The sequence below is a fragment of the Botryllus schlosseri genome, chromosome 16, assembly GCF_051294905.1.
Source record: "Botryllus schlosseri isolate E-star chromosome 16, Bs_hap1, whole genome shotgun sequence".
Taxonomy (NCBI): Eukaryota; Metazoa; Chordata; class Ascidiacea; order Stolidobranchia; family Styelidae; genus Botryllus; species Botryllus schlosseri.
Genome location: NC_137251.1, coordinates 2,015,631 through 2,027,792, shown reverse-complemented (window position 1 = coordinate 2,027,792; position 12,162 = coordinate 2,015,631). Strand labels below are relative to the sequence as shown.

General features: G+C 37.2%; 1 protein-coding gene across 8 annotated transcripts in view; it reads right to left on the bottom strand.

Moving 5' to 3' along the window:
* Positions 1–9,956, bottom strand: part of LOC145459441 (proto-oncogene vav-like) — a 40,801-nt gene extending 30,845 nt beyond the window's left edge. For 5 of the 8 annotated variants that reach the window (XM_080338073.1, XM_080338077.1, XM_080338075.1 and 2 more), the window contains exons 1-7: positions 9,649–9,955; positions 9,279–9,395; positions 7,841–7,896; positions 5,000–5,086; positions 4,823–4,931; positions 3,184–3,333; positions 2,261–2,359 (exon numbers count right to left, since the gene is read on the bottom strand). In XM_080338073.1, coding sequence (XP_080194199.1) covers positions 2,261–2,359; positions 3,184–3,333; positions 4,823–4,931; positions 5,000–5,086; positions 7,841–7,896; positions 9,279–9,395; positions 9,649–9,861 — 831 coding nt within the window. In that variant the 5' untranslated portion in view covers positions 9,862–9,955. Of the gene's footprint in view, positions 1–2,260; positions 2,360–3,183; positions 3,334–4,822; positions 4,932–4,999; positions 5,087–7,840; positions 7,897–9,278; positions 9,396–9,648 lie in introns of all 8 variants that reach the window. The other 3 variants (XM_080338076.1, XM_080338078.1, XR_013921418.1) reach the window with 2 other exon arrangements.
* Between the last annotated feature and the right edge of the window lie 2,206 nt (positions 9,957–12,162).

Below are 12,162 nucleotides of genomic sequence, written 5' to 3'. Positions count from 1 at the left end.
TAAAAGATATAGGTGAAATCCTCACAAAATCTGATATTGATCCGCGGAAGAGACAGTTCAGTCAATATTTACCCTAGGGGGAGTGAGCAATCTCCATTTTAGATTTTGAGGAAGAAATGTTTTCATAATAATTCACTAGTAAACAGCTCTATAAATAATTAGCCTACGTATCGTGAAATAGACATATCTTTTGCGTCACTCATATTCTTCATACTGAGCATTAATAAATTATTTATCATATTTGCACATGATATATATCATATCAATCCCCAAATCTCTCACCATTCTGTAAAAAACTGGTGATCTAAATGATTATTCATTCACAAAAAATATTCCTTCCACGAATTCAAACTTACTTTTACCTACTTAGGTTAAACTCAAAGAACTCCATCTAGGGTTGGATCCGATTTTTAATATCTAATACAATTCTATTTACCTATAAATCCAGGGGTAAAAAAGGTGGAGACAAGTATATACACTTATACAGTGCTAATGCTAATAGTAGTAGGGCATCGATTTAAAAGTTATCTTTGAGGGCATTAAAAATTAAAATTGGCATAATCAAATATTGTATCATTACTGCAACCTATGTTTGAGATGAAGAGCAGTTGTACCAGCAACCAGTATCTTCAGCAATGGGTCATAGACTACTTTTCGATTTGTTATGTGCGGAGTAGAGAGTGATCAAGGATATCTGGCAGCAGACCAACTCAACTGTGTAACATCGCACTCCAATTGACCCACAATAGCTGAATCCTAGTTGACCCAATAACATGATTCAGAACTTTGATGACTGTGGATGATGGAGATGATACAGCAAAACTAATAATAGGGAGAGGAGAACAATACAACTAAAAGAACAGAATATGCCTTAGTTTCATGTGCTGTATACATTACCAAGAGTATACACATGAGATATATAGTTGCCACTAGATATGCAACAGTGAACAATATGCCAGTAATGGACATTGCTTCAATATAGTAACATCAACTTGTTTCAATGACCGGCATTCAATAGGAATAGGACTTTATATCTTTTTCTGCTCGATGGTTTTGCGGCATATTCACCGAATCATGATATGCACACCAACTGTGTATATATGCATACCACGAGTGCATAGTGTACAGTACACATATGCTGCTGGGCCCGACAAAAACCCTTACTACTATCATTAACTTTGTATATTGACTTCTATATGTTGCTCAATCTGCGAGTAATACAGTACTACTACTCCATCAAAGTCAAGAGCACAGCTTCAGTTATGAGCTTCAGAGTTCAGACTACACCCAGTTAAACTTCAACCATTTTTGAGTTATTTCAATATACCAAGTGAGAATCTTGGAGTTATTGCCTTAAAATGAAATAAGAAGGCCAACGCAGATGTGTGTACTTGCAAAGACACTTGGAGGTAGCCTACAGAACACTCCATACTAGATGCTGACGATCAACCCTCACGAATGTCAGCCGAAAATATTCGAGTTTATTTCATAATGAATATATTAATCAATTGTAGAATTGTCGAAGTATTCACATTGATTATAATTATGATTGATTAGCATCCACACGATATGCAAAACTATTGCAGCAACATCAAGGTCTGCGGACATCACAATATCGTGATAAAGAGCTTCCTGGAGGTGCAGAAATTCAATATAAAAATGTGTAGTAGATTCATATTGAAATGAACCCACATATTTCCGGCTGATTCTCGTCAGGGTCAGGGGTGATTGTCAGCAGCTATTTTTTTGACCAAGATATGCCAACTTTGTGCCTACAGAAGGCCCCCCCCCCCGATTGTTCGAATTTTCATGCCGGTGATGCCATATTTTGTGATAAGATTGTTGATAAGAATGTTCTTTCCAATTCTCTACTAGTTGCTAACGATTACCCCTGATGAGTGTCAGTTGAAAATAATCAGGTTCATTTCAATATGACTATACCATTCAACAATATAGTTTGTTGCACAAAATCTCAAATTTGACAATCTATTGACACATTACGACCCGCAGAATATATACACCCAATTCACGCCAGCACACACGGATAAAATAAAGTTGTTTTGTAATCCTACGATTTATATTATGCCGAGACATGCATTTTCGACTACTGTAAGGCTACAATCTAGCAATAATGATGACTATTGCCATATCTGGTTAGCTAAGGATATCGAATTGCACAATGACCAAATAGTGCAGTGTGCACGATCTACGAGCAGCTCTACAGTTGGTATTCCACGCGTACAATATTCCATGAACTTACCTGATGTCGCAAGAAGACTTCGCCCACACGCGCCGTTGGTACACTCTGCTTCAACTTGACTAAGTCACCGTTGAAGTTTTTGTGGATCGGGTATAGAGCCTGTGTGAAAAGATATAACCGCAATTATCACTGGGACACCCTGAATCCAGCCGAAAACTGTCAAGAAATGTACTTGTCACTTCGCCAATGCACCAAGGGTTGTTCGTTTTTCCCGGTTTCAAGAGATTCACTGATAACATAGCTAGGTTGCGTAAAAAACGCTTTACACCAAATTCGGCTCAATGACAACAAGCAGAAGCCGACGCAGAGCCAATTGAAATTTTTGAATTTATTATCAAATCAATTTTTTTCAAATTTTACTCTTAACCCCATGAAATTATCAAGTTGTCTACAAAAACGACGCAAAACAAATTTTCACAAGAATAAGTTTCAAGTGATAGCTTTACTGTGAGGGTGATCGAAAATATACTGTCGCATCTCAAACCTGAGGATGGGAATGGGCAATTCGAAGGGGACTTGGAAAAAAATTAATATTTCGAACACATATGTTCAATTTGGAAATTTTAGTATATAACTAAGACATAGTATTTGCACTCGAGACTCGGAATAGTAAGCTACCACATTATTGGTATTTCGTCAAAAGTAAAAGTAGAATTGTGACTCGAGACCTTGCGACTAGGCTACAACCGTGCAAAGAATACCGAGTCCATCAAGCTCATAGACATAACATGAGGATACGTCAGTCTCACAATGTATCTTACGATGATCTAATAACTTCCGACATCAAAATCAGCCTGTAAGTGTCTAACACAGAACTAAACACAAGGAAGTTATTCTCTATCGTGATAATCAACACCAACACAGCTACCAATTCATATTTTTTATACTCTGCTAAACAACGATAAAACGGTTTCTGCAATCACCTCGGTGTTTATAAAAATTTTCCGCAAGGCCGGTTCTCCAACGAGATTTCTCAGCGGGTTCATGTATTCCTCGATGATCATCTGGAGGTGCGACACGTAATTGCCTTCAGTTTCCACGATCTCTTGAAAGCAGTAACCCCTCTTGTCGAGCTGAAATAAAACTCAGGGATTGGTACAATGCAATTCAAAATTACTTTTTTCATATTTTGTTAGGTTGAGTAAAATTTCCCACTAAATTTGGCTCCGTTCCAACGAGTAGAAGTGAAGCCATGAGAGTTCTGAAATTTTGAATATTTTTTTTTCAAATTTTACCGGCTGACGCATGAAATTGGTAAATTGTCAACAAGAACGATGAAAACAAATCTGACTCAATTTTGACTCGTAAAAGTCAAGTTATTTGAGTTTTTCATTAATAGTTCTTGGATTAGGCCTACTCACATTAAATACAATTTTTTCAAATCGTAGATTTTTAACTTCAATAACTTCGCATCAATCAATCGGAATCGAGCCAAATCCGCTGCGCATCGTTTTATTGGTCTACTGGTCTACAGTGAAATTTGGAAAAAAATTCAAAATCTTAAACAGTTTTAGCTAACAGCTGCGAAAATCTTCAAAAAATATTTTTGAGCAACCCTACTGCAGAGGCGAGGAGAATTATATCAGCAACAACTTCCACTGATTACCTTAAGCAAGTTTAGCATCATGTATCTGGCAAGTTTGAATACAGGCCAGGGTGAGAAGCCTTGATAATGCTATATCATTCCAGTAATTAATCGAACAATTCAACTGTTATTACGGTGTTCAATTGGAACCATTCACAGTATAAATTGGGCACTTGTTATTGATCTAAATGTTTTCACTACTCTAGTCAAGATTATTGTCTTATTCGGACTTACGTAATACGAAGATTTGTCTTGTATTTGAGAAATAGCACACCCCTGATCGTCAATGTGAGGAATAATACATTTTACACGAATACGAATCAGTGTACGCGATTATTGAGTGCAACGAAGCATTCAAAGTAGACTTTGATATTTTGCAAAATCGATACTGGTGTGCCTATTCATAACATTCTACAAATGCTTGATAATCAAAGATTAAAAACAGCTACAGAAATATAGGAGTACAGCTTGTATTCTAGTTTCAAACGTGACGCGGTAAGCTAGCCTACTTCATATTACCATCCACATTGATATGAGCTAAAACAAGGTATTCTAGATGAGGACCAGGTCTTTCATGCTGAAATTACATTGGGTAACTGAGTATAATACATACAATACATGATTGAGTATAATACATGAAATCAGCTTTTAGTGCTCCCTCGCACATACCGTGGATAAACAAAAAAGTTGAAAACCACCCAAAGAATGCAATGGATTGCTTGACAATAAAAACAAACTAGGGGATTCAAGCATCATCAGGAATTGCAAAATGTCGCAACAGCCGTTTTGAACTCTCAATGCCTCTGTAAACACAGCTAGAGCACTCTGGAATCGGGGCATTTGGTTGCACTTTCAATAACAGCATCGCGCTGAGTAGCGGCTGTCTCAAATTCAATGATGTGTCATGTAATCGTGAGCAAATTCCAAATGCCAGTGTTGACATAAATAATAATATTGTCATTTAATAAAGAATGCACCTTAGCTGGGGTGGGTTTTGTCGCGATTAAACTGCCGTATATTCCCTCCTCTTTATCTTCTGATACAGAATCATACAGGTCCCCTTCCTCGTCAGCAAGAGAGCGTTCACTTTAACAATACAAATGCCGTGTCAGAAACAGGATATCGAAAGAATGGATTCACGTTGCGCTGCTTACGTTGCTAAATCCGCTAAATTTCCATACACATCCTCTTCGTCGACACTGTTTCTGTGTTGCGAACTACGGCGGTGTTCTTCAAATGGTCTAAGATAAAAAAAGACCAAATTTCAATGGGTAAGGCATTTTCTAAACCAGCGTATTAGTAGCGTTCATGTGCATTTTAAACTGTGTACAACATAGTTAGCAATAGTTTCCAGTGAATTTGCCACTTGCTGACCCTAATCCTAACCGAGCCCTTCTCTAAGAGTTAACTGATTCTGGAGAATGCTAATCGCGTGATTAAAAACCGCTAATCGTGAAGCATATTGGGCAGGGATCATTAAGTTAGCTGATCCCGGAGAACGCTAATTATCTGATTAAAAACTGTTAATCTGGACGCATACAGTTGGTTAAGGTTATGCGTAATGATTACACATTGTTATCAATCAAGTAAGTGGTGTGTGTGATGTTATCTGTCGCATCGAAGTGCGAAAAAAGTCACTGGCTCAGGTTATTGAATGAAACGTCTGGCTGCTGATAAAAGATACTGTGACTGTGAATTGAAAGCGATGTCCAATTAGTATGGCATAGCGACGTAACAATCATTGGAATATAGACAAGATATATTTCTCTGCAATGGAGCGTGCATAATTCGTGGATTGCCCGATTATTGAGCGAAGCCATAACTATGTGTCAATCGTCATAGTTCTGTTAGGAAATACTTCTGTGTATGGATTTTACGCAGTGTCCGGTGCGTCCAGGTTTGCTAAATCATGAGATTAAACTCGTAACTCGATCAACTTTGTGCTCAGCGTTTAAGCGGTTTTCTTAATCCTTAGTTATGAAATCCTGATAAACAAGATAATCCATTCTTTGATCAATCCTATATATTATCTCTGTCCTAAAACTAAATAACCTAACCCCTAACACAAATACATTTACACATCCATACACAAGGCCGAATTCCCCAGGTGCTGTATATCACAATTCACGCTCATAATATTCAGTGAATATGAAACATTAATTTTCAAATTCAGTAATACAATATTGATGAAAACGCTTTCATATCAATAATAACAATAGTTGTAACGTTTCTAATGCCAAAAGTGCCGATTTTCAACACGGCTAATTCCATGATAACTGTATCAAGTTGTTCGAGTTGTTCAAGGTAAAAAGAGGTGGGATGTGTGTAGTTTGTGAATAAGTCCAACTGGTCATAAATTTCAGGCGATAAGGCCTAATCAACATTTTACGGAAATGCAATTTCAATTCTGTAACATTGCATTGGAATTATTACTATTTGACAGAGTATCATAACAAATCAGTTATATTAATATACATTGAAGACACGTGCCCAGAATCACTCCCAGCCTCGTAAGCTGACAATGGACATAATTAAACCCAAGTTATCCACATTCATTAAAAATAGCTCGCACCTCAAAGCCTTGAACACAGATTTAGTTCACATGTTCACCAACTGTTGGGATATGAACATTCAAGTGCGGGGAATCAACAATCTTTCCTTGTAACCCAATTACACAGGTGTGGGTGTGTGAGTGTTATCACAGCACTGCGAGCAGAAATGGCATTAGTGAAATACCAACAGCAGATAGGCCATGGGCCCAATATGAGTGAAGTTACATAATCATCATGTACGGCAATGCCAATGCGGATAAATAAAATCAGCTGCACCCATTCACAATTGTGAAGTGATACAATGGTCATTAGTCTAGTCATTAGTGCTAGTACATGCTTTCATTACAAAGTCACTATGAAACAATTCGCAAAGTTTACAGGTATATATATAAACTATGGGTTACGTGGGTTAAGTGCAGACAATCTTCAAGGAAGCGAAAAAGCTGAGTGGACCACATTATGTCACAGTATATTGTCACACTTTATGTCAGAGTATGCTGATGATACCATCTCGAGATGAATCATTGTGATTGACTTCCTCAATGGCGGAGAGCGCACAATGTTCATCGCACATGTTAAGTCACTCAATATACGCTACATAGCGTTGCGAGTAGCCTTTCACAAGAACGTATGCATAATCATCTTGCGCCTTGCGAAAGGCAACGTGGCGAAGGAAAGCATTGTTACAATATCAAATATTTGAGGTTGCCGGCTATACAATCGTAAAAGCGCAAGTGGATTCTCTCTAATGGCAGAATTATTCCCGTGCAATGCTCACGCCCCAACGTTCATTCGTGTACATATATTTTTGTCACAGCATCAAATGCTTCTCGTAACAAACATTATTTACACAGATTTAAAATCCAATATTGATTAGCATTATCTCTCTAAAGCAGTGCAGAACCACATACCGGTAGTTGTAATCTTAGTTATATTAGGATCACGATGGCCGGCCTGGAATACGCTGATAACGTACCATACCGTTGTACAGTAGATTTATACAGATATATCATGCAATTGATTCCAAAACAGTAAGCTAATGCAAACAGACCAGTTTGCTTTTTGCATTAAGTTGCAAACAAAAAGGTTATCTCTTCCAATACATCACCATTACAACAATCAGAACTACAAATTGGTCTACTGAAATTGATATAACTATCATTGTAAATATATAATTAAAATCAAAAAGTTTACGTCAATAGTTGCAAGATCAGCACATCTGATATGGAAATCATTGGCTGAAGTGAACGCCACAATGGCATGATATTTTGTACGAAAGTGTTCGCTCATGTTGAAGACTGCATTGCATCATAGGAGACCAAAAGAGATTCCTAAGCTACTATATATCGCATGACTTCTGTAACTTCGAAATAGCTTCACAGCAAACCCTAAACTATTCAAAATTCAGTAAACATTTGAAAACAAAACAAAGGGTAAGCTTACCTGACATGTTTTGCTATTTCTGGTGTACACGAAAGAATCGAAAGAGTACGGAGTACCTGAAAATGATAAAAATCAAAATTCCCAAGATGCCAATTTCTTGCAGACTGCAAAGAAAATACGATGACAGGTATCAAAATGACATTAGTTTCCATAAAAACACTCTTCTGAGATGTAAACTACATTGTGACATGAATCAACTGGAATAAAAAAACGGGTAAATGCTCCAAGAGTCAAACTTGCTTACAAAAAAGGTTTAGAATGTGCAATTCAGTCATTGCCCAGTCGACAAATCAAATGCAGTAATTACTATACAGGTCAATTTTGACGCCAAGCCTAGCAAATGAGAGACCATACGTAGAAACCATGAATGGATAACGGATATATATTACGAAGTGAAAAGGGGGAAGATATTAAATTTAACTGCTTCTGTATATCGGGCAATCATCTCTTATTAAAGACTATCAAAGTTTACACAAGCTCAGCGCATCTCACTTTGCACCACACAGCATTTTATCTAGATATATTCAGTAGTGGGTCTATACGATTCAAGTGAAACCAATGCAATTGTGGTACATTGTTTATTATCTCAATATCAAACCAACAGACTGCAAATTTTGAAGGGAGTAACTGTACCATTGGAGTGTTTTCACCATGGATAACCTTAGTTAGGAAATTAAGATAACACCACAATCTTTCCAGTTGATGCAATACTCATGAGCAGGGAAGCCGTTGACATCAGTTCTACAAACAAGAATTTGGCCTGACGAGGGGCCCTGCTCGCTTTTGGAAAATATTTCGGGTTTGAATTGTGCCAAATGACTATGTCTACTGGTAGGAGATGAGCTCTCACTCTCGGAATCATCACTCCCCCATTTGAAGATCAAAATGGCTTCCTGGGGGGGCAGTAGCCAAAAGTTTAAGAACCGCTTTCCTACCAGCATGCTATCTCGCTGATGCTTGATTAGTGCAGGTCACTATACACCGAATCTGTCACGGCTCAATCAGGTTGAATAAGAAATTACATAGCAACTGACCAACAAGTACGAGATGAGTAATATCACCATTAACCACCAACCACTGGCGAAAAGGCCTTTTATTTTTTTGATAACTGTAATCACAAGTTATGACACGAGTTGGCTACAATAATCTGTTAAAATCGTTCTTGGTCTAGTTAAAAGGTGCCAAAAAGGGGCACCAGGATATTCTCAAGTATTGTATGTTGTATCGTATGCGTTTCTTCGTCTAACAGCATACAACCATTGAGAAGAATATGGAAATCTAACGGGATATATAATAATATCACTCCTCCTACTATAAATGTACACATTTTAAAACAATTTGTAAACACAGGTCGATAGATTAGCTAGCTAACACGGATCTATGGGAAATAAAAAATATTTTCACTTTTAAAGAATTTAAGGAATGTGAAACAACAAACCTGGGCGAAATTTTTCATCTGGTAAAGATCTTCGGCTGTGAAGAGTTCATTAGCTGCCATCCGAAAATATGTTTGAAGTGTGTAGATGACCACTCTGATGTTCTGCATACACAGGAACTGAAAAAAATATGTGAAATGTTACTCCAGCTGGCATGCGAGGTAATAGAAAAAAATACCATAAAGAACAGTTGATTCAAATGCATCTTTTATCACACTTCCCAATTACAATACAACACCATGATGCTTGATCGGCACAGCTAGAACTCTACAGGAAAATTGATGTCATAATATCACTGCGTGCTGTAAATCTGATGTACAACTAACGGCAATACACATTGGTATTGTCCAATTCGTATTAAATATCACTCACCTCTGACATGTGAGCTCTGTGGTTGATTCTGGACTCGTCAACGATTCCCGGATAAATAATATTCAGCGTATTGCACAGTACCACTCCATCACGCAACGTTTGCGCCAAATCGAATATTTCAGCATCGCCGTGGCATGTCTTATGGTTACGCGGCAGTGCCCCAATGGACACCAACCAACCGACACAGCCTCTCCAAAACTCAGGATGAGACATGGTGGGAATTTAGGAATTCAGTCCAAAGTTATAGTTAATCCATTCATGAAACTAGTAAACCTATTATCCTGGAAAAGACATTACACATTCACACAAGCAATTGTTACATTCCAAACACCTGCAAAATATACCGTGAAATGCAACAGTAAATCGCAAAATATATCCTAAAATTTCAAGAGGCCAAGCTCAAAGCGCTCTCACCGCCCCGATTATTCAAAATTTCATGCCAGTGATGTTATATTTTGTGATACGATTGTTGATATATATACAGTGTTTTTTCCAATTCTCTACAAGTTGCTGACGATTACCCCTGGCGAGTGTCAGCCGAAAATATTCGGGGTCATTTCAATATCAATATATAGCCAACTAATCAATTATATCCTAAAATGCAGCTATAAATAAGTCATTCAAGTAATTACAAACACGTATAGTTTAAGCAGTTGTTTTCGACTGCCTGTCTTTGAAAGAAGTGAAGATGTGAAAAGTACTCTGTACTGTAGGTTATAACAAGGTATCATCATTGTAATTGAAATTGCAAGCTCTATCGACCGGTTTCTATGACGAATTCAATATCAAAAGTAATGCAAACCCATCACAATACAAATAAAAAATTTAAAACTAGGTACTTTCGGATAGTGGAAGTATAGTCTAATGGTGACACGTCATTATCATAGTTCAAAGTTCAGATCAGAGATACAGAGATTAGGTTCCGGTCCATTTCGAATACATTACAATTTTAAATCTCAATACAAAAAATGCAAGAGGGTGAAGACTTGTATATTGAAAAATAAAATATTAGACTTAAACTGATTTTGAACTTTGCCGGTTAGCCTATGTGATATATAACATTGTGCCTTGTGAGATAATGTACTTCGGTTTTCATTATATATGTTACATCATGGCAAGTGTTATGCCCAACTGTTTTAAGTAGGTTATAATTAGTTTTAAGTCAAATTATATGGGACAAGTTACTTGTTTGAGCAGTAGAGGAAAATTAGCCTATACTACTCGTACTCGGATTGATTTAGGTTTTCGAAAATCCACTGGCACACAAGATTTGCTGAGCTAAAGAGGTTGAGAACCACTGGGTCAGTAGGCCTACTATATATGCGGAGCAAAATTGATACTAGTATGGCAGCATGCCATGTCATTACCACAATAAATGGAAAATAAAAATACCAAGACAGTAGATGTTGTATCATTGAGGGTTGAGCTTTGCTGTTCATAATATTATGTGGGGGCCAATGCTCTCTGATTTCTTTAAGATTGGATTCCAACCCACGATTACTTGTAAAAATTCCAGCTCCACAGTATACAAAGACACCTTTAACATCAACTGTAATTGTATGAGCAACCTAAACACGGATTGTTAACAATCCAATAATTCAGTGCATGGTCTGGTGCTTACTCCTTATTAGAAAATACATGATCAAATCCCATATTTATTGGTTTTTGCAAACTGAAGTTTATCAAAATCTAGCTGACATAGGATCACACTTCAGTGACTTCACAGTACGATATCCCACAGACTGTGTCCAAATGATAGGCTATGGAAAAACCAGCATACCATATTCACTAGTTTCAATACCAAGTATACATCGCTGGGATATCAATTATCATGAAAAATATAACGTGTTTCAAAGTCACAAAAGTATAGCATGCTTCATTGAAATTGGCGTTATGTAAAAGGAGAGACCAAAATAACAACTCATCAGACATTATTATGAATGATTACCGTATGACATGTTGGGATAAAATGCCTATAGTAGCATCGGGCATACATTCATTCAGCTACTCATTCAATTTTTCACTATTTTGATCAGCTTTAATCACCTAAACAATGCGACAATACACAGTGAAGAGATACAGGAAGTACGAACTATACGAAGGAGTCGAAACTTAGTCTAATGATAATAAAAATAAACGCTAATCATGCTGGTACAATATCTCATTCTGCAAAAGCGTTATATGCTATTAATTCCTAAGTTTAGATGAACGTGAGATATCAGTCAAACAAGCCAAAAACGTAGGTGATAATAAAATCACCACTCACTCATTCATTCATTCTATTTATAATGCGAAACAAAGTCAACTAAGCCCACTATTTACCACTGTGATTCTGCCAGAAAATGCTTACGTCATATTTCCGAAATCGCTGAGTCATAGTTGTCGGAATGATTCACTTGAGCTAAGATCAAATATTATAACCGGAAAAACACTTTCGCGACAGATTTGGAGTGCAAACGAACTGAAACACACGAGTTTTATCAATAAATGGCGCAAACGGTATGATCAATACAA